The sequence below is a fragment of the Gorilla gorilla genome, chromosome 10 (genome assembly GCF_029281585.2).
Source record: "Gorilla gorilla gorilla isolate KB3781 chromosome 10, NHGRI_mGorGor1-v2.1_pri, whole genome shotgun sequence".
In the NCBI taxonomy this organism is placed as follows: Eukaryota; Metazoa; Chordata; class Mammalia; order Primates; family Hominidae; genus Gorilla; species Gorilla gorilla.
The window spans coordinates 96,654,135-96,678,779 of record NC_073234.2 but is presented as its reverse complement, the minus strand read 5'-3'; the positions used below and the strand labels follow the sequence as shown (position 1 = coordinate 96,678,779).

General features: G+C 33.9%; 1 protein-coding gene across 25 annotated transcripts in view; it reads left to right on the top strand.

Moving 5' to 3' along the window:
* Positions 1 to 24,645, top strand: part of PPFIA2 (PTPRF interacting protein alpha 2) — a 499,610-nt gene that overhangs the window by 420,757 nt on the left and 54,208 nt on the right. For all 25 annotated transcript variants that reach the window (XM_055358835.2, XM_055358845.2, XM_055358837.2 and 22 more), the window contains one exon: positions 11,148 to 11,241. In XM_055358835.2, coding sequence (XP_055214810.1) covers positions 11,148 to 11,241 — 94 coding nt within the window. The remainder of the gene's footprint in view (positions 1 to 11,147; positions 11,242 to 24,645) is intronic.

Here is a 24,645-nt window from a genome sequence, read left to right as displayed (position 1 = left end):
CATGGGCCCCATTGATACTTTAGTTAAGGGCTACCAATTTTAGGTCTGCTTTGGTCCTAGAAGGGGTATCCAAGTTGTGATGGAAAGACCATGCACAGTTTTCAAACCCGGGGACTACAACCTAGTACTGCTTATTCATGCATCTGAGGAACCTAGGGAAAAATCTCGAGTGATTATGATTTTAATGTCTTGATCTGGAAAATTCTAAAACACAGGAGCATTGCCAATGTTCTTTCTTCTACCAGTAAAAATAGAACTAGAAAATAGAATAGTATGCCAGGGAAAGAATTACGGGAAAGAGATAGTGATGTCAAAGTACCAAATTTGAAATTCTGAACCATGTGCTAAGATTTATAACTCTTAAAAGGTTTAACTCAAAAGAGCAGAGACACATGACTTAAGTTGAAAGTAGCTATACTACATGTCTATAAAGAAATATGGTGTGGAAAGGGAAAGCTGTATAAATGAAACTATGAAAATGTTTCCTTGGTTCTATCAGAAATGATGAACAGCAAAGGAGATGTTTGTAGTAATTCACAAAGGGAAATATTTGGAGAGGATATCTTGTTTGCTTTATATAATACTTCGAAATGCTAGGGTAATAACATAAACTTCAGATAGGAAGGATCAGTCGATGTGATAACTCCTACCCATGAAGAATCAAACTCAATATGTGCAACAATATGTCTGTTCTTACTAATGTATTACTAGCATAGACAATATCAATATGGAAACCCCAAAACTCAAAGGAAGCAATGTATTGAAAAGCAGCTGAATAAACCTAACAGAAACCAACCAAAATTATTTTATTTTAAAATTCTCTTATGACATCCTTTTCAAATGGTTAGTTCACTCAAATTACAAAAGTAGGATAGAAAAAGCTGTGGTACTAATAGGAGATTTCAAGTTTTTATATATCTTTTGAAAAAATTATTCTGTTCTTACTAGGGTTTACAGTTCTCATTTAGATTATTATTACCTATAATGTAGGAGCAAGATTTCCCAACTGAAATGTGTATCAGTGTATGGGCAGAAGATAAATAGGAGTGATGTAGACTCAAATGAATCAGTGAGGGTTTGTTCTTCCATGTAAAGAATTCAAATTCCATTTGTAAGTACTATTCAGGAAAAATAAAGCATAATATAAGCCAAGTTTACCTGAAGGCCACAATTGAATTTAGGGAAACTCACCTAACAGAGGAAGCATTCCTTCTAGCTTACTCGGGGATCTGGTTTTAGAGTCATTTCTATTTCTTTGTATTTTTGTTCATTGTCTTTTTTTTTTTTTTAATCAGAATTTCACTCTGTCACCCAGGCTGGAGTGCAGTGGCACAATCTCGGCTCACTGCAACCTCCGCCTCCCAGTTCAAATGATTCTCCTGCCTCAACCTCCCTAGTAGCTGGGATTACAGGCACCCACCACCACGCCTGGCTAATTTTTGTATTTACAGTAGAGATGGGGTTTCACCATGTTGGCCAGGCTGGTCTCTTAACTCCTGACCTCTGGTGATCTGCCCGCCTTGGCCTCCCAACGTGCTGGGATTACAAGCATGAGCCACTGTGCCTGGCCATTTATTGTCTTTCAATGTCACAAATCCCAGGATGAAAAATTAAATAAACAGGTTTGGTTTGTATCCCCATGACAACAGGACCAATATGTACTTCTGCTGACTTCCTGGAACATAGATTCAGGATGTAATAGCATCCTGCTAAGAATTGACAGCACAATGACCATGATCTCTCCCCACCCCTCAATTTATGCATCCATATGCAATGCATCTCTGATATTTTCATTATTGCTCAAATATGCTCATGTCTAATTCACACTTTTAAAAGCTATCACTTGATCTTGCCATTATCTCCAAATATTGACTTATCTTTACCCTGCATTTAATGTACAAGACTGAGTTGTTCACAACTACTTTTTTCCTTCCTCATCTGTCAATCACTTTACGACCTACCACAGCATCAATTCCAAACACACTGCTACTGAAACGCTAGAAATAGGTGCAGTCTTAACTAACATGGAAAGGTAGTTAGGACACCAAAGGCTGTGTACTGTCAAAGCAATTCCAGAGGATGGTAACACACAATTATATTTATGATGATGTGGATTAAGGAAGAAGCAATGTATCTGAAATGGGAGTTTTCTGCCTAAAACAGATATGAAATGATTTGTTACAAAAATTGCAAAGTGAGAATATGACAAATAATAGATAGAAGCAAGTGTCATCGACATGTAAAAGCAGTGGCAGGAATGCCATCCATCAAAATAGACAGACAATTGGAAAAATCACCAAGACCAAAGTGAGAATTATAGAATCTATATTGTTACTTTTGTTTAGTAATGTACAAATTTAGAGAAAATGAATGAAATGAAGATTTATCTGATGTGAATAGAATATGCAAATAAGTGGAACCATTCAAAAACTCATTTTTGTTTCTATCTGTTTACTTGAAGAGAAAGAGTTCAACCAGAATATAGGCATTACCAAGAGGGCATTTATGACCCAGAGTTGAGGAGACTTTTTTTTTTTTTTTTTTTTGGTGGAGGGAGAGAAGACATATATAATCCAAAATAATTTATTTATTCCTACTTTCAGTGAATAGACATATATTGAACCACTCTTAAATGCAGAGTACCAATTATGGACTTTAGGAAAATGACTAAGACATGGCTATCGGCATCGAGGAATTTTCACTTTAGCAAAGATAGCACGTAAACAAATACAGACTTTATACTTAAAACTAAAACTTCACTATGTTTTTGGCCCAGAAAAGTTTTATCTGCTACATTGTCTGTCCTGTCAGAACTAGGAACAGTGGCTATGAACCCTAAGATCTGGGATCATGCATAAATAATTGCAGTCCTGACTAGCTTGACTTTTATCTGAAGGCATTAATCTATTTTGAAACAAAGTAAATTAACCTATGTTAAAAATAGCCATGTCAGACTAATGTCCTTTGTTTGTTTGGCAACTTTACTTAGTAACAGATAATGAAAGGTGGTGAGCAAGCCATCACTCATGACATCCCTGGGGACAAGATGTCAAAATGGGGCCTGAGTGATGGAACAGTTAGGTGGGATTTATAACTGGTTAAATAATCCTTGCCCACTGATGAGTGGAGTAACATCACCTGGGATCAAAGTTTCTCGTGGCATGATTAGGACTCACTCTGTTCTTGATCAGCACATCCAAAATCACTTGGATATGAATGTTTCCACAGCTCAGGTATCTGATTGATGGATTACTAATAAGGGGAGGAATCCTAAGTGAAAAGATTAGTATTACCCCTAAATGCTATCCCCCCCACCAAAAATAAAAAGAATGGATGTAAGTGGGATCTAAATTCTCCTACTCTAAAAGTATAGTTCTTGGAAGCAAGTTTTTAAAGAAAAAAAAATAAAAAATTCATGTGACTCTAAAGTCAATATTGATTAATAAGTTTAGGCCACATTAACAGACATAAGAGTTGATATGAAAGTTTTTTCTACTCTACTCTGCTATGATAAAAGAACAGCCAAGCAATGGAATCCATCCTGGTTACTGTACTTTTAAAGGCACATCATCAACCTGGAGGAAGGTTGGAGGAGAAAATTAGGCACCTGTGGAGGATTGGAATCATGTTCGGAGAACATAAGTAAATGGTGTGTTTATTCCCTTTGCTGACCTACCAAGTAGCTGATCACAACATTTGAAGAGTTGTTCTGTATAAGAGCTATTGTCCTTTTCATTGTAAGCAAGGATACGAAACTAGAACCAAAGTATTAAAGTTGTACAAAATTATTCTTCATCTCAATGTAAGAAAGAACAGTGGGGTGTCAGAATTCTATACAAAATGGGCTGGCTTATGAGGTAGTGAGTTATTTGTCACTTGGAAATTGCCAAGCAAAAGCTAGGCAAATACTAGTAAGAGCTGTTGTGGAGAGGATCCAAGCATTGGAAAGCTGATTGAACTGGATGATCTTTAAGATCTACTTCAACCCTAGGAATACTGAATCTATGAATCTCTAACATTTAAGTCTTTTCTCTGGCAACTCTTCTTTATACAACTCAAACACCATAAAATATTTACTATGAAAATAAATTTCTGCTTTTAAGATTACAGACTTCTAGATCTGTATGCCTAAAGATTCTAGAAGATATGTGAGGATCATGTAGTTGTCCACATTCTATACATATAGAAACTGAGATGATTTCAGAAGGCAGAGCAGCTACTTAGTAAGAGAGTTGATAGTGAATCCTGGCTCCTACTTCCTGGTCTAATGCTCCAGAAAGGAAACTCTTGGGATTATTTCAATCAAAAAATACTTCATTGAGTTCCTATCCCTGTGGAACATGTGTGGGTGCATAAAGAAATTAAAAATATGATTATTCAAGAAGTATATAACGTCTTGAGGATATCCCATATAAATGAATAAGTAATAACTCAAGGCAACAATAAAATAATCACACAGAAACATTATAATTTTTCTAATACAAGATACAGACATAATGTTTGCAGAGAGTTCTGGGTTAATCTTTCTCTCCCTGTATATGTTTGATTCTACTAGGATCATCTAAGTGCAATCTTCCTACGTATTTGAAAAGGTGTAAAGGTAGAGTTTCAAACGGGACCTATCTTTGAGAAAAGGGTATTGAAACTATGTGAAACAGCAAGCTCCATAGCAAATGTCATGGAAATGGTGTTTTCTGTGGTTAAATAGGAAGTGGGTACTGGCTGGGTCAGAAGTGTGATGCCAGCTTATGAAGCAAAGGAAGTGATTAGCACCGAAGATCAAGTTACCCAGCCACAGACAGATTGGAACTGCAGAGATTGGGAGGCAGCATCTTGAAGCAGAGCCAACCACAGAAATAAGATGATCTGAGTTCCAGGGTCAAGCATCCAAGCAGAAGTGAGAGTTAAGGATTAGAGCAAACGAGCTCTGTTTTCCAGAGGCAGTTTGTCAGCTTAGAAAAATGATGATAGTGTATGGAGAAGAGACAGAAATATTTAAACATTTACTATTTCTAGGGAAATTAACTGCTCCATACCATCTTAACATACTGATTTGTTTGCCACCTGAGAAACACCAACTCTTTTGAGTCTTCACAGAGCTCTATTAATAATTACTATGAAGAAAAAAGAACACATCTGACCAACTTAGCTGATGTCAATACTGAATGGTTAGGATAAAGAAGAGGCTATTGACAGGCATAGCAAAAGATGAAACAAATCTAAGACAAAGAGATATTCAAGACAAGGGAGTGATCAAATAGAGCCAAAACAACAAAGCTATGAAAAAAATAATGAAAACAGAAAAGTATGTTAACTATGAATAAGCAGAATTCCCAATTGCATATATAAAAATGCATATATTATTAGGTTAAGGCTACTTTAGCAAGTTTCCTTTAAATGCGTATGAAAAGCAATATACACATTTAAACAGCTTTTTTGCCTCTAAATGGCAATTCTTTTATGGGTATCTGCCAGTTGTATTATAATTGTCTGAACTCATTGACCTACTATAATAGGCTTAATAAAAAAATAATTTCACAGTGACAAAAACAGCTTCAGCAGTACACCAGCATCATTTCACAAGTACAGTCATGCATTGTTTAATGATAAGGATACATTCTAAAAATTGCATCCCTTAGGGGATTTTGTTGCACAAACCTAAATAATATAACCTACTACATACCCAGGCTGTATGGAATAGCCACCTACACACCTAGACTATAGGTATAGCCTGTTGCTATAAAAAATCCATAATATGTGACTGTACTGAACACCGTAGGCAATTGTAACACAATGGTTAAGTATTTTTGTACCTAAACATAAAAGGTATAGTGAAAATGTGCTATTATAATTTTATGGGAACACTGTCATAAATGCAGCCCATCATTAACAGAAAGGACTTTATGTGGCGCATGACTGTATTTTTCTACATCTAAAATTTGGGTGTCTGTGTCGGCCTTTATGCCACAATTTAGATTGTTCCCTGATGCTAAGGAACCAATAGTTACAATGTAAATTCCACAAAGTGTCCATTAGAAATGACTCATGCTCTGCATAGCGAAAGGGTCTTTCTTTAAATAAAGTAGTATTTAGCTCCAATTATGACTGTATTTGTTACATACCCTTTATGAGCCAGGCACTGTGTATAAATACGGTCTCCAGATCACTAACAGACTAACAGATGTTGAACAATTAAGTAACAATTTATAAATTCAAATGTGTTTAAATACAAACCATGTGCTATTTATTAATGATGAAGACAGTTCTACTGAAAGAAAGATGAAGCCACCAATCATCAGCAGATTGTAGTAGTTAGAGATCTCTTTTTCACACAATGACAGAGACCTCTGCTGGACAAATGGAAGGACAGAGGCCTTGCAATATGGGTTTGTCAAGCAATTTCTACAGACTTGTATCTCAAGGGCCAATATGAAATAAGTGATTTTGAATGAAATTTAAGGACTGGGAAATGGGGAGATATTTGTCTTTGTTGACCTAAATACCAAATAGAGATGCTCTCTAAAAGAAAAGATGTTTATTTAGAAATAGAGCATTGTGATAAGAATATGTATGTCCTAGTAAACTATAAACTATGTGTATATTCAGGGAAGGAAAGGAAGACAAAGATTTTTAAAGGCAAAAAATTAAGAAGATTACATAATTTTTTGAAATCATTATCTTTGGCTACTCAAATTAATAACAAGGGTGCCACCAGTCAGAGGTTGGACAGGCAATTGCCAGACAGATATACCTATAAAAATATTTTTTGCATGGGATTGCAATGGCCTTCGTGCAAGGTTGTGGCTTTCGTAGGGTCTTTTGTTGTTGTTGTTGTTGTTGCTGTCATGCATAGGAGCATGAGAATCCTCTGTTCATGGCCTTCCCTGGCTCTACTTGCCAGGATTTTCTTAACAATAGTGACTCCATTTTGATTCTAACAACTTTCACACCTTCACAATCCAAATGAATAGACACCTCCAACTAGTTCCATCCACAGATCTAGGCATGTGAGTCTCCTTCCTGTGCCCTGAGCCCTGAGCCTTCGCAAGCCCTACATTTTGTAGCATCTTCCTTGAAAAATTTTAAGACTCTCTCTGATGTCTGGGAAAGTTCAGGGCTGGCAGTGCCATCTGGGCAAGGCACCCCCAGCTGAGACCCGGACCCGGGGTCAAATCACTGGAAGCATCGAAATGTTCTTAGTTACCATTCAGACACTGGGACCAGAAGGGAAGTAGTGCCATCTGGACATGTTGCCCGATCCAGCCAAACAGCTGGAGCCTGGGTCCCTGTTTCTCCCCTTCAGGGTTTTCTTCGACACTCTACGCCACGCATGCACTCGACCAGATGCCCAAGGGAGCCTAGTGAGTCGCATCTATGGAGTCATCCTGAGCCAGTGGTCTGACCCTGTTTTCAAGAGGGTGGTCTGGCAATTGGATCCCTCGCTCCCACTGGCAAGAATGGTATTGTATGAGATTGAATCAGTAGATCGTTGTCCCACTGATTTTTTGGTGGTTCAAAACTGTTTACACAGGAAGAGGGGCTGGCAAAAAAAAAAATCCTTGACTGTGCCTGTCACACCTTAGGAGTGGTCTTGCCCTCAATAATTCCAAGTACTCGAAGGCCTCACAAAAGTAAAGATGCCTGAGTGATAGCCAAGAAAACTTTGAGGGCAAGAATGCTGCCTTGCTCATGCCCAACCACTAGGCAGACCCTGACAAGGTGATAAACAATTTATTATGTAAGTAGTCTGCTGAATCATGGGACTCAAACCTTCAAGCCCAAGTACTTCAGGCCATAAAAGGGGTGGAGTTCATTGTGTTCTTTCCACATAGTTTCCTAATAGACCTCCTGAAGAATGAGTAATCCCTAGTTTCCACAGGTCAGTGTTTCTCCTCTGAGGCACTCATCATTTTGAGAATGACAAGCTAGGCCAGGCATGGTGGCTCACATCTGTAATCCCAGGGCTTTGGGAGGCCAAAGTCAAAGGATCCCTTGAGGCCAGCAGTTCAAGACCTGCCTAAGCAACATAGCAAGACCTCATCTCTACAAAAAATGGAAAAACTAGCCGGGCATAGTGGCACACATCTATAGTCCCAGCTACTTGGGAGGAGGATGGGTTGAGTTCAGGAGTTTGAGGCTGCAGTGAGCTCTGATGGCACCACTGCACTCCAGTCTGAGAGAGACTGAGACCCTGTTTAAAAAAAAAAAAAAGAAAGAAAGAAAGAAAAAAGAAACAAGCTGCAGGTTCTCTATTTAATGAAGGATGTTTAGAATCCTTGTCCCCTGTCCAATATGTGCCAATCATTATAATACCCAAAAAAATGCACCCTCCTTCAACATACACAAACATTTACATTCCCTCTGTGGATGTACTGTATCCAGGTAGAAACTCTGGTATATAGTGCTGGCCAACATTGATACAATATAAGCCACAAATGTGAACCACATATGTAATTTTAAATTTTCTGGTAGCTACATTAAGAAAAGTTAAAAGAGATAGGTGGGATTAATTTTAATCCTATATTTTATTTAACCCAATATAGAAACAATAATCTCATTTCAACACATGATCACTTAAAATTTATGAATTACATATATTTTTCTACCACGTTTTCAAAACCTGCTGTGTATTTTACACTTACAATACATCATTTGAATTAGGCACATTTCAAGAGCTTAATAGTCACATGTAGGGAGTGAATAAAATATTGGTATAGATAAATAGATATTTCTGAAGTTCACATAGCCATATGAGCCCACTGATGCCTAGACAAGAATGAGACAGACTCTCACTGGATTTAGATAATCATCCATAGAGTAAAATAATTAGTAAGCTGGTTTGGCTAAGGTCACCCTTACCAGTTAGTTGATCAAGTATGTGGAAAGATAAACATTAGATGAGTGAAGCAGCTAGGTCAATTCTGTGAAAAAATGTCCTCCCTCAGAAGTGTTTTAACTGGGCTGAAAATATGCACTTGCTGGGACTTTTCTCCTGGTTAAGCGCACTGGCCTGAATGTGTTGCTTAAAAATAGCTTTACATACAATGTCCTTACGTCCCATTTGTACTTGGCATTTTTGAGTAGGATGTAGTTCCAGTTATCTATCAAATGCTTTGAAAAAAGATACTAGATTTTGCAATTCTCCGAGTATTTCTAAGTTCTTCATGCTTTTTATTTTATATTTATGAGAAAATAAAATGTCTAGATTTAACTCACAAAATATTCCTGGATTTTTCTTTGCTTTTATTTCAAGTTTAATTATTTAAAAATGTGATTTTTTTCTATTAAAATTTTGGGTACATGAATAAATTTAAATCATAATTTAAATGTTCTTATATTGCTCAGAAGAATAAAAGCCGGATTCATCTAACCACCTGGTGGTTGAAAATGTTTCATTGTTTATTGAATATGTCTGCCTCATCAATGTCCCTATATGGACCATTCAAGAATTTTATAACTTTTAAGTGACTCATTCATTTTCATTTACATTTCAAGAGAACATTTTTATTATTATTTGAAGACTATGAATAATAATTTATTGATATACAGTAAGGCAAATATACAGATGAGAGAAATAAAATGAAAATATGCACTCACTGTACATAATGGAAAATTTCCCATTTGAAAATGTTTCCCGAGTACTTTACTCACCAGTAGAAGGATTTCCTAATCCATACCAAGAAGAAAAATCTTTCATAATAAAAAAAGATTTAAGTACCCATATTCATTAAACATGTGAATAATAACTAAAACAAATTTTGGCCCTCAAACTTCACATCTCTGAATTAGATCTATACAGCAATAAATGTGTTTTTAATTAAAGAAGACTTTTAAAAAATTATGTAGTTCAGTAAAAAGGTTATCAGGAATGAGATTAATTTATTTATATCAATGTTCCCAAGTTAATATTATCCAGTACTATAAATTATTTGGTAAAATAAATTATTAAAAACAGTAACATCAAAATTTGCTTCTGGCGCCTTGGTAAGATATTTTACTTTGCTAAAGAGAAACCATATCTTGGTCGAGTCCTGCAAATGTTAAGTAAGGAAGTGTCCACTACAATGAGAGAAGAGCAAAAGTTGTCTTCAACAGTTATTTACTGATATAGTGATGAAATTTCTTGCATAGTCTTTGTAAGAGTTTATATTAGCTTAAATCTTTCTACCTAATCTTGACCTTAACCGGAGTTTAATTTTCTTTTATTAAAAAAAGTATATACCTTAACTCATTTAAAAATAGTGAGTATTTTCATTTAGCTCGACTTCAGAACATAGGAGTTCCTAAGTCCTTATTTTTCAATTACAATAGATAATTTATGAGTTAATTTTGTAAGTTTAGAAATCCTGTGATATGTGTTTAATGTACATCATACTTTTCTTTCTTCTTCCTTTTATTACAAAGTTATATAATGTATACATATTATATATTGACACTAAATGAGAACTTACGACCTACTTGGTGATAACTATTTTCATCAAGCTATTTTGAAGAAATTTAGACTTTTTTCAAAAAATATTATGAAGTTTAAAAAACAACACAAGAACCTGCCCAGAACACATCAAGTTCTGGAAGTAAGATTTATAGTGAAGGACATAGGAGTCAGCCAGTAGAGCAGAACAAATTTCCAGGAGTAGTCTATGAAGAGCTCTTAGAAGTTAGCAAATGCTTCTCCATTCTCTCAACTTGTAATAGAAAACATATACTTGAGTTCCTACCCAATTGGCTATCATTTATCCCATTATATGTGAAATATTGCAAATACTTCACGTGTTGAAAAAATAAACAAATCTCACACACTGCATAGATATTTGCTCTTATTTTCCATAAGAAAAGTATAATAACAGACTTTAAGACTTGGGGACAGTATATTTAAGTGTTTTGTCAGTGAACAGGCCACATTTATTATGTTGCCACTGGGTGCAACAAATTATATCCCCATAGGTACTGTTTTGTTTTGTTTTCATTTTCTCAGTGTATGTTTATGTATGTACCCATGCCATTTTATGCATCTTGGGTTAGTAATATAAGGAAAATTTTAAAATGTGATACTAAACAGTTGCTCAACTAAACCTTTAACAACCTGACTTCAGAATTGACACAACCCATGCAACATAATCTGAATACTTAGTTACTTCTCTTCACAGGAGGCTTTATGGAGACTGAAGCTGCAGCTCAGGAGTCCCTGGGGTTAGGCAAACTCGGAACTCAAGCTGAGAAGGATCGAAGACTAAAGAAAAAGTAGGTTTGGGGATTTTTCCCTCTTTTTCTAACTTTTATAAATTCTTTATTATTATTTATAGGGAATTAAAAAGAGAGTGGTTGGAAACAAAAGAACTATATTGAAGCCAATATTTTCCAGATACTACCTAAAACACTCAGGGCTTATGTTTCCTGGTTATAATGAGCTACTGTTTAAAAGAGTATAAAAATATTTGGCCTGTAGTTGAAATAAGCAGTTTCTTCAACGTAACCATCCATAGATTTGTTTCAAAATCCTTACAAGTAATGCAATGCTATTGATGTTCAAAATTAATACCTGATTGGTTTGATAAAATGAGATTATACTAACTAGCTTTGTTTTCTCTCATGGCAATTATAAGTATCTACTCTTTGAAATGGAGTAAAGGAGAAACATTTTTCTGACTGATTGAATATAAACTTATTTTAGACTCAGAGCAGATTGTTTTGCATCTGTCAGGAAATTGATAGTGTATCTTTTCATTCATATATAATATGGGACATTTAAATGACTTGCAAAATTGGCCAATTTTGAGTTGCAGCAGCTGTTGGAAAGCAAGTAGGTCCCAAAATAACATTTTAAAAATACATAGTAACATTTTCATTGACAAAATGGCACCTTTAGGACATGTTCTTTAAATGTAAATCAATTTCTCTTTATTCCAGAATCTATTGGTTGATTATTTCTTTTCCTTCTTATCAAATATTCCTTACATTGTGTTTTTGGTTTTCACATTTTCCTTCTTTCCTATGAAAGAATATTCACTGCTCTAATCATCATTTGGTAACAGATAGGCTCTTAGGATTATAATATACAGGCTGATCAATTGACTTCATATTTTGCTTTCTCACTTGCTTTGTAAATGTTTACTAATAATAGGGAAGTATATACTTACAAGTTGCAGAACAACTCACTAACCTAATTGTTTATTAGTTTGCTAGTTACTAAAAATTATGTACATATATCCCAATTCAGTAGGAATATTGTCCAGAAAAAAATGACCTTGAGAACATAATTATTTCTACAATACGATCAAATGTTCAGCCCTAATCAATAATATATATTTATTCTTTAGTTACTGATCACTCAAAAATATATTTAAATATTATCATAATCTTTTTCAAATGTCTTCATTTTGTTTAGTCCTACCAATTAATGATATACTCTATTTCGTGACTATTTATTGAGAAAAACATTCTTCTAAAAAATACTTTCCTTTGTTAAGTTTTTTAAATGTTGGCAGTTTATTTCCAGTCTAAAAATATATAAATGATCAAAACCCAGCCTGACTAATGGACTCGGTTTATTTCCCTTGAAAGTTAATTCTCATTTCTCCCAGAGAAATACTTGACAAAGAATGGCAATCTGAACAGCTTTCACAATTGCATGTAAGTCTGATATTGAGGCAGTGCACTGCATACTTCATTAGTTGTTGATGGAGCCAACTGAAATATCTTTTTAAATAGCTACTAAAGTTAAACATTTCAATTATACAGTGATTTAAAATAACATATTTAAAGTTTAGCTATCATTAACCTTATACACTATTGGGTTGATTTGATAATAATTTTATAGACTCGTTTCTCAACTACTAAGTACCCTCACAGTCAGAAAAAAATACTAATCCTTCCCTTAAATATGTTACCATGCTTGACTTTGGGTTTTATTTTGCAACATGTATTGGCAAAATGTAACTGTAAGATGTGTTATGTAGAATACTTGCTTTTAATATTAAGAAGAATATTAAGAACATTCTATAAGGCAAAAATGGCTAACATTTCTTAGTACGATTATTTCCCATGGATTAATGGTATTTAGGTTCAAATGGATTTAACAAGGCAAGTCAGAGTTAATTAATGAAAGCACAAAAGTATTTTCCTTATTATTGATTATCCTATAGCAATAGCCCTGTGAACATAAACATGCAATCAGTGTTCAAAGGACTTATATGAATAATTGTTAACACCTATTTGGAATTTGCATGCCACTGTGGCTTGATTTCTGGATTACCAGAGAGTAAGTTGTCTTCATATAATGAGTTTTATTAGAGATAGACAATTTACTTTTAAATTACATGGTTTCAAATTTTATTTCTATTGAATTTTACATTGTTAATTATTAATATTATTAAATGTTGACAGCCTATTCTTGGATTTTTCCAAGTGTTTAAAATTTCATTTAAACAATTCCAATTTTCTTTCTTTTTAAAGAAACCGTATCCTCTTTCAGTGCACTTTAATGAGTTACACTCTTTTCTGGGTTCCGATTTCATGTTTGGTAGTCTTCTATCAAGATGAAAAATAATTTTAAGTAAATTTTATTTAAAAATAAATAAAAATAATAAATGAAGCAACATTTTTCATAATGTTGAACACTATAGATCGTACGTACACAGTTGCAACCTGTGCTATCCTATCAGTTGTTTCTAAATTCTATCCATTGGACTGGCAAAATGGCATTTCCAAGACTTAGTACTTAACAGAGCTATGCTCACTATCCCATAATTCATAGCAGAGATTCATTAGTCTTTGCGAGGATAGCCAGAACTAGACAATATCTTATTTTCAAATTTGCTAGGATAGCAGCTATTTAGAATTGACAGTCTGTAACTTTAAATTTAATTGGGAGAAATCTCTAGAGGAGTTAATTATGGTACATTTTTTAAAAAGCCATATGGGGGAGTTACTTTCAGAGAGCAGCATTTAAGACATTCCAAATTTTTGCAAAGTTCAGAAATTTGTAACTTGGCAGTCCTAAACAAAGGTTTAATTTGAGGCCCACTTACCATCCAGTAAATTTAACACACATAGGTTACAACAACTTACAAGATTTGTTTTCCTACTTTAATCCTACTTTTTCTTTGTTTTCTGATCCAGGCATTAGTTTTGCTTATATTTCTCTCTATTGTCTTATTATGAGAAATAGGAAATCAACAATATTGAATCTGCTAAACCACCCACTAGTCATGAAAATCTTGTCTTGTCCATCTTTACCTTCCTGAGAATTATTAAACAGTTGCTGTTGTTGTTTCATCAGAGTAACATGTAATCTCGGCCTAAAGTCAATCTATTGTTGCTCTGCCTAGTTTGCCTTTACTATGCCTCATCTTTGCTGTACTTTTCTTTAAAGCATCAATTCCATAAATTTCTCCAGCAGGTTTATGTAGAGTATAGTTAACCTATAATAATTGTGTCAAACTAAAACTCAGCTTGTAATTCTTTGAATGCTTCACAGTAATTTTATTGGTTTTCCCTTTTAAAATTTGAGCAGTTTCTCTGTAGGCTCCTGACATTTAAGGGGTGAGTCACTTATTCTCAATATTTAGTTTCAGTATTAATATTATAATTCTTCATAGTTGATTCAATGTGGACTTCATCTGGGCATGCCATGACTCTCTGAGATCTTATCCATCACTCTCTGTTGGATTTCTTTGAACTCCAGGCACCTCTTCTTATTTAACAAAAATATCTTCTCTTTTACTATTACGTTTAGAACAACCAGACCTGAAAATTTCACCCTTTTTCTTTTATACCTTTCACCCTCATATTTAAGAACGTATTTCCCATTCTTAGCTCTCCAGCCTATGTTTTAACCTAAAAGCTTCGAAGTTCAGGATAGCCGATTGAAGCCAACCACACAGGCCAGTAATGGTGACTCATGCCTGTAATCCCAGCACCTGGGGAGGCTGAGGTGGGAGAACTGCTCAAGCCTAGGCATTTGAGACCCAGCCTGGGCAACAGAGTGAGACCCTGTTTTTACAAAAAATAAAAATACATTAGACAGACATGATGGCATGTGCATGTAGCCTAGCTAATCCTAAGGCTGAGACAGGAGGATTGCTTGAGCCTATGAATTCAAGGTTACAGTGAGCTACAATTACACTGTATGGAATGATAGATGGTCCCTTCAGATTTAAAACCTACATGGGCTGGCCCCCCAAAATTCCTGTGTTTCTGAATAAGGTTCAACTCACCAAATTGTACTTAGAGACTATATTTGAGTATTTTAGGGCACAATAAATAGAAACTCTCTTCTTTGCCTAAGTTCAGAATTTATTTGTTGACTGACAAAATAGTCAATTAGAAATCAAACTGTCAGCCATATTTCCAGTAAAGCTGGTAGAACATGGCTTAGGTAAATAGTGGGGAAAAAAAAAGCATAACTGGAAGCTCCAAATAGTTAAATCTACCTGACACAGAAAGATTTGGTTAGTCACAGACTTTCAAGTTGCACAGGTATAAGCCCCACATAATATTAAAAATAACATTTATGGTATTATAATTTGATAAATTTGTTACTTTAGAATCAAGAACTATGAGCTTACAAGGGAATTAATAAAATTTAATGTCATCAACATTCTTGCTTAAGTAAGTTTTGAATCATCAGTGTTAATTATATTTTTATTATATATCTCATTAAATTTCTTACTTTTCTCCCCTGGAATATATTTAGTTGTCAGTTTCACATGTCAGCATCTCTAGAACTGTGATGATAGGGCAAGTGGCAAATTCCTTAAGTCATTAGAGACCTGAAAATATATGTTACACCTAACATCAGTTGATAATTGCCCGAAACATATAACTATTGGTTAAAAATAATTTGTCCTCAGACCTTTGAAGTTACGGCTCTTCTTGCTTCTAGTTATGGCTAATGATCAATTGATGGCCATTCTTTTGTATATAACATGTAGGATTTCTTTTTCCTCTCTCTCTCTCTCTCTCTCGCTCTCTGAGTGTTTTATTTATTTATTTTTGCTTTATCTTTGGTGTTCAGAAATGCCATAAGTAGGTGTCTATTCAAATGTTTTGTTTCATTTTTCTACTTTATTCTTTCAAACTGAAGACTTGTTATGCTGGACTATCTGACAACTGTTACTCTAGAGGACTCACATTTCTACACTCAATTTTGATTCCAAGAACCTTAGTCTTATAGAAACTTCTGGGATTAAAGATGAGGATGTCTGTTTCAACAGTAATTCACCTCTCTAATTCTCAAGACCATCCTGAATAGGCAGTGAACATATTAAAATTGATAGAATATCCATTGAATTGTTATTTATCTCCAGCAATATAAATGATGAAATATTTAGCTTAATTCTTTATCTGCTAATGTTTTCTCTTGCCTCTTAACATTATATAATTTTTTTAGTAAAGCATATATCCATGCTGAAATCTTCTCTATTTTGTAACTTAAGTTGAAAGATATCATACGAATGTTAATATACTGACTAATTTATCATTTTCAATCTTTAGTTACAATACAGATAATATATTATTATATGTTAGACTTTTCTATGTATTCTGAATGGATAACACTGCTAAAGGAAAATAGATTTCATATGTGAACTAATTATTCAATATCATTAAAATGAAATTAACACCCCGACTCAGCTATCAGCAGCATCCTCTCTCGAGAAGCAGTTTATCCTTGGAGCAAAGCAGTCACACTTAATTGCTACCAATAAATCTTTATGTTAGAATATCAAAGACATAAAAGTTAAGCTCTATAGATTTACTTAACTTATTCCCATCACAATCCTGAGGGTCTCCTTCAGTGTGTAATCTTTAATGTGTTTTGAGACTGCACTTTTAATCTTTGGCATTTGGCAGGTTCAGAGTGTACATATCTGTAAGCAAAATAAATGATATGGAAAATATTTATATGTGAAGGTATCACAGAAACTCCACAATATTCTTTCATTTAATACATAATCGTCAAGTGCCTATATGCCAAATTAAACTTATAAATGAACTGTATTCCAGAACTTAATTTGTAAGATGTGTTAGAAGCTCTGAATACATTTTCCCATCTAAGTATTCTATATACACAGAAAGTAAAAGTCTGTGCTTCCCCCACAAAAATTTGTTTTGTAGGCATGTAGTAGAAACTGTCTCTGGGTAGATAAAGCAAAAAGAAGGATTCACTTGCATGATATTAGATTATCTCACAGATTACAGAAACAACAGAGCCAGGATATCTCACAGATTCCAGAAACAATAGAGCCAAGATATTCCCAAAACTTTGACAATAAGAGATCATGAGAGATTTTCCCAGTCTTGTCACAAACACATATATTCTCCTTCATCCCATTCCAAAAATGAAGTCCTTAGATGAAATCCTTTTATGGCCTAGTTTGGAACAGATATTTGTGCTTGGATCAGTTTGTTTATTTTAGTCGAGGGTTTATTTAGTACAGACACAATTACTGCGGGAAAATTCCTCGGCAACTAATTCAATGAATATAATAATATACAACATTTTAGAACCTAAAACCAATGCTTTCAAAATTTCTCTGGAAAAATATGTCCCAGTTTCCTACTTGGAACTCCAGAAGCCTGTCTTCTCTGTTTTCACTAAAATAGAGCTACTGTTGCTTTGCCATGTGATCATGCATAGCCCTACCTACCTTCAACCAAGGACGGTTATAAGAATTCCCTGAACGTAAATAATAATAATATCCAAAGGATAAGGGTCAGAATGCACTGAAATTTGTTAGTAAAAAGAAAGCTAAGGAAAACCAAAGTGTTCTCTTTTAGATATATTTAGATATATTTGATCTATTTAGAGGAAGGAAAACAGCACAAAAGGAATAGAGTTGCTGTTTTGAGCCAGCAGTGCAATGTTAATATATTAACAAAGTGAGTAGAACAGAAGCCCTGTGCTGGCTCCATAATTTCTGCCAGGAGAAACATTTTTGATCTGGAAAGAGTAAAATAAAAATTAGTAAATGAAAAATTAAAATCAAGATAGTTACATATACTAGAAGATAATGTCATTTTCTAAATAAATTCTTATCATTTATCTTAATTGATGTAAATCCTGGATTAATATTAATAGAACATGAAAATGATAATTTTTCATTCTTTTGCTCAGTATGTCCCAAGAAATGTTTTAAATTACTGATATTTGAATTAGATAGTTCTGTTCTTCAAAGAGCTTGTAGAGAGATGGACATGAAAACTAATTATTGCATTTAAGTATTTCAGGGTTCATGATCACTTTTTAAATCTTTGTAGAGAATGAGAAAAGTGCCAAAAACTCAAAGACACCCTAATGTTCTTATTTACAAGACATTCTCCCAGCTAAAGACAGATAACCAAAGTGGCTTCACAAATGAATTGATGATGACTAAGTGAAACAGAAGGTGGCATAACCCAGCACTTTCACACATGATTTAAATAAGAACATCAGATTTGTCAAAGTGCGAAGCTAGAAGGCATAGCTCAGTTTTTAGATAAAGAATATGCTTAAGGATGATTTTTACAGAGGCATCCAAATCTGACAAGATGAAATTTTATAGGGGAATTTTTATAATACTGCAGCCAGCTTTAGGACTATACTTGCTGATTTCTTCTATATAGGGGAACATATATAATTTACCTGTAGCTCCTAAGAAAAAACTTTCTACAAGGTAGGCAAATGAGCAATGCCTGACAAATAATCTAATGTTTTTCAATATCCATAAAAGCAGTAACAGGGTCAAAATTCGATGCACTTACCAGATTGTAGCTGGGTATTGTGTTCATTTCTGGGAAAGATACTTAAAGTGGATGTATTAAAACCAGCATATGTTCAGAGGAACATGACCATACTAGTGAGATGACACAAAGCCATGTCTTCAAAGACTGGTAGAAATAGGAATATGTGGTATATACAGAACAAAGGTATAGATGCTGCCAACAGAATGAACAACCAAACGTGCTCTCTATGGCCTTGTGATAAGACCTTGGGCCAGAAGTCAGGGGTTAGTACAGATAAATTGAGCTGACTGTAGGAGAATTATTAGCAATCACAGAGGTAGGAAGAAAGAATTGACCACCTTGAAAGGGAATTGTTCACCATAATTATGTCTAATATTGACCTGACAGGCATATGTACATAACAGGATTATTGCATCGAGGATTCAACGTTTGGCTGAGAGTTTGAACTACCTGCTTTTTAAATTGTCCCTGCCCTGAGATTCTGTGATCCTCTGTAAAATTCAGAAGAGAACTGAACAGAGGAGAATCTTTGAATTTTTAACATATAGATGCTGGCATATTGTAAGTATTTAAAATACATTTCTCAAATAATTGAATGCATAAACAGAAGCTGGATAAGGAAAGAACTCTAGGATAAAGAAGAAAACCTGAGAAAATGTAATAGGAGTTAGGGCAGTGATTTCTACCCAGGTGACCAAACCTGAAACCTAGGTTTCTTCTTTGCTTCTGCTCTTCCTTGTCCTAATTCTTCCTCTACACACATCCATGTACTATTACCAAATGTAGTCAATTGCATTTTTTAAAAAAAATCTCTCGCATCTGTTGATTTTCTTCTTTCCAGCTCAAGCCATCATACTACAATAGTCTTTCTGCTTCTAGTCTTGCCTTCCTATAATCCATTAGTCACGCTTAAGCTAAACAGACCTATCTAAATCTTATTTTTTAGCTGCCTAAAACCCCTCAATCACTCCCTAACAGCCCTAGGATTAATTTCAAATGGCTTTATGTAGTCCATAAATCCCTACATTATCTGCTCCCTGTGTATCTCACCAGCTTTATCTCTCTTTGCTTCCCATCTTGCACTTCATGGTCTTGGTATACCTAATATCTATTTGTTTTGTTCCTGATTACTCTTACCTCCTTGTGTGCATATATTCTGCTTCATTTTTTCCTCATCCTTTGCATGCTAATGACATTATCTATTTTATATGTAATATCTACATAATAATCACATTGATTAGTTGTAATGTGCTAGGCAATGCACTGTTCTATGCATTTTACATGTGTTATCGCTAATATTTTTCACAAAGCCTTTAATGTAAAAACTGCTATTTTCTTTTATGCATCAAGAAATATAGCTTTCCAGGCACTGTGTTATACAAAAATGTAGATCTTCAGAGCCCAGTTTTCCTTGGAATTATTTAGTATCTAAGAATAGGGCTGTGATTTAAAGAATATGTAGTCCAATCTCAACTGCACTTAGAATAGCCTATATAACTTTTAATGTTAATGGTCTATATAGGGAGTGAATGAAGAATTCCCCAGTCTCTTTATACTCTGGAAAGGGTAGCATATTTTTTTCCTCTAGAGAATAATTAGTTTCTTATCTGTCCCTACCCTATCCTTAAAAATGAGCAACAAATGTATTCAAACCAGTCATGCTTTTGAAGAGTGGGGATGGGGAGGATTTCAAAACACAAGATGTAGCTGTTTTATAAAATTGACTTTTTCTGATATAATTAGCCACACATAATGTTCCAATGTTTGATATAATAAGATATAATAATGCTAATGTTCCCTAATAAATAAACCATGTAAGGAATTTAAATGTGTGCTTGAATCAATCTAAATTATTCATTCCAGTAAAACTTACAAGAGAGTGTCTAATAGCAAGAATAATTATGGTTTTTTAAATTAAAAAAATCAAATTAAAGTATATTTAAATATAATGCTGACATCTTAATCTAGAATTTTCCACAACTGTTCCTGTTAATATAACATCTCATATAAGCTTTGTATAGTATTTTTTATAAGATCTTTGGAGATTTAGTTTCTTCCCATAGTTATTTCAAATGAGCCATTCATGAAGCAAATGTATCTGTCTCCACACTTCTAAGAAGGGCAGTAATTACGTATAGTCTCTCTCTTGCCGGGATTTTACAGATAAAAAGTTCAATACAAAAAGACTTCATATATATATATATGTGTGTGTGTGTGTGTGTGTGTGTATATATATGTATGTATATATATACACACACACATATATATACACATATATATGTGTGTGTGTGTATTAAGTATATTTTCGTAGACACACAAACATAAAATTAAATATCTTTGGTTCAGATTCTCCATAATTGAAATTTTAATTTGAGGCTTAACTGTATTAGGTTTGCTAGGCAGATGAATAACCAAATTCTTAGAGCAATAAAGATTTCTTAAACTCCTTTAAGTAGTCTCAAATACTTTAGTTATTTGAAGTCAATATTAACTTAAAGAAAAGTTATTTTTAATGTGATGAGGAACCACATTTAAACTTCTGAACCATTTCTTTCATTTGTAAGAATCACTAGAAACATGCTTAAATATTTATCTTTAAAGGCCCCATCATCTGTCTTTAAGTAGGAATTTTAAGCAGTTCTTGATGTCACCCTCGTATGCTCTGATATCCACAAAGATCACCCATTCACAAACTAACCTTTTGGTTTTACAACTTTATTGCTTCCATTGTTGTTCATTACCCCAAGTCAGACACTCTTCATGGTCCTATTCTGAATCTTGTCATCACCACAAATCATGCTTCTTTCAAACTAACCAATTCAAGCATCTCATTTCTTGCTAATCACAGTCTTCCCACCTTTGATCTTGCTTTATGAACTTTTTCTTCTATCGTCTTTATTTAACCTCTATCCTTTCCCAGTGCATTATCCCCTTTCTGTTTTCCCCTCTCTCCTGGTTTAGCTTAGATCACGTCCATAATTTCAACACCCTCAAAATTTGTTAAATTTCTTCACTCCACTTTCATTTGGTCACATCTACATATAACAACCACACCCAACGATGAATTTTCTTTCTCCATGTGTACAATTTTGGCACATCTGTGCTGTTGGAGAAAACTACAGCAGAGAAATTGGAAATAGTTTCATTGTGAAATTCAGCACTGCCTAGTAATCCCAAGAGTTTTCTTTCATTAGTGTTGTTCTACTCTCTGCAACTCTTGTTAGAGACCTCCACTCTCCTCAAACTTGAATCTTCTGCTGATGAGTTTACATTCTAGCTTAGAGAGACAGAGAGACAGAGAGAGAAACCATCCAAGTGCCCTGAATTGCTTGATGCCAAATATACACTAACACTTGCCCCATCTGTCTTATTGTAGAAAACTAGGCTATTCTTTTACTCAGATCATCCCTTTCCATTTTCTTAGTCATTTTGTGCGGAATTCTCCCTTGCTTTCAACTTCTGCTCCTGTCTTTTTTTCCCCATCAGCATTTAAACATTCTCAACTTTCACCTATTAAAAAAAATCTTTATTTATTTTACTTTTCCATTTCAGTTACCAGCCATTAACTACTCAATTTGGTGTTAATAACTAATTTAAAAATATGTCTGAATCACCAACTTGAACTTTACAAAGCAAGAGTCAATTATATTCCAAATATAAAACTCGTTTAATGAATTGTTTCTTATTTGAAGTTTTCAATCCAGAATTGACTAGTTTATAACAGAAGAAGGTTCATTCAATTGTAGGAGATCTGGAAGATCAAGGTGAGGAAACTGAAAAGTTGAAGTCTGTCATTTTGAAATATAAGACATATGTTTGCTGGTCATTTCTTCTTCTCCTGACTGAATATATGCTGATGTTGGCAAGGAAAACATAATATCAATAATTGGATCAGATCTCATTCATTAGATGGTAACATAACCTATTTTTTATGTTAATTAAAACTTACTTGCCAATTACTCACAATGGTCTTTCACTGAAGAACATTTATTCTTGACAGAATCTTTCTTACTATTAACATAGCCTCATGACACTTCTGACATGGAGAGAAAAATAATGAGGCTATATGCTACTATAAATAAATATCTGTAGGAAAGAATGTATCAATATTTACAATAAGAAAAATTAATCAGAAAAAACTTCTCTGCAAATATATATGACCTCCTATATGAAGTTTATAATATATTAGCACAAAATATGGGTCATTTATAACTATAGATTTTTGTCTTTTGCAGAACACATTTGTTTGAAAGTCATGAGGTGAAATTCTTAACATTCTAAAGTGATATAGCTGCTTGAAATTGTTCTTAACTTTATTTACTATGGAAGAGAAAAAGCTCATAAAAACTATGAGAAATCAGATAATTTATACAAATTGATAAGAAAAATATTAGAAATTTGTGCAATGCTTTTTGAGCAGTATCTTTTAAATTTGTGTTTTCTGTTTATTTTCATATTTTATCTTATATTTTATATTTTAAGGTATTTATACTGTGTAAGTTTTCTATTTTAAAAAATGATCAAGGAACATCTAATAAATATTAGTGTTTCACTACGTGCAAATTTAATCAACTTGTTTTATAGGGAAGTGATTGCTAGATAGCTTGTAGGCTCAGAAAGATTATGTTGTCCATGGTGATAACTAGTCCCAAATGCTTTTGGCAATTTTCCTGGAAAGCTCAGAAATTGCCTATTTTTTCAGAGCTCATCATAGAGTTCACAGGTATGTTGGCAAGAAAACCATTTTAAAATCTAAAAGCTATCTCCTTTTGGTCTTAATTTCATTTCTGTGGGGTGTATGATGTGAAAAATATGATAAATTTCTTGGGAAAGTGTAATGCCAGTGTTTATGAACATTTATGTTTTTGTTTATGTGAAAATTTAAGGAGTTTCCCACAGATGCTGTGGAGTTAAGGCCAAAAATATGCATTTTTTTCAAAGTGCCTATTTAATAAAAAGTACACGGTTTCTCTGAATGAATGCCTTGAGAGGAGGCATGTGCAGGGTGTTCCATTGCACATCAATCTTTTCTTTATAATAATTGTGCGATAAAAAAGAAGATGCTCTAACTTGCCTAATTTCTGACATAGGAATTTCTGCTTTCTATTTTGTTATATTGAACATGTTTTATGAGTTGTAGTAACAATTTTATTTTTTAATAATTAGGCTATTATGCTTGTAATATATTTTTAAAACAATACTCTCATGGATTTTTGTTGAATTATTTAACTTCCATATTTTCTCAATGCCTCTACTACATCCAGGGAGCAAGTGGGTTCTTCAAAAGCTATATGTGTATCAATGTCGTTTTAGTGATGATTTCTGGTAATATTGGTGAACCAATATAATTTATGGATGTTTCCCCCAAAACAACATTTATAAACACCTATTCAAATAATTAAATATTTCTACCACTGAAAGAGCCACAATAGACACAAACTTGATGTTTATTTTGCCAGTCAAATAGAGAAGGAAGTAATATGGCCACAGAAGAAGAGGAATAGAACATTTTTACACTTTCTTATGTTCTGATTACTAGCCATATATGTTTACCAAAATAGTAATTATTATTACAGCATTGGTTGGAATAATAACATTATGGATCTGGAATGGACTTTACACATTTCTATTGCCAGGGATTATGTTGAGGAAATTGAAGATCAGAATCTGCTAATAATCTTGACCAAATTGTGTATGAGAAATAGAATCTAGATTTTCAGATCCTCAAACTAGGAAGGACGTTCTTCACTTCAAGTTGCTGCCCATTCTAATGTCTGCTGTTCTTTTTTCTTGGGCTTTAGCAGTAGGCTTATAAAGCTATATAAAAATCTAAGTGCCAATGAATAAGTTATTGTTTCTACTGGTAAAATAGCATGGAAGTGGCCTGAGGTAAAGAATGTCCTTTACCAAGATTTCTTGATT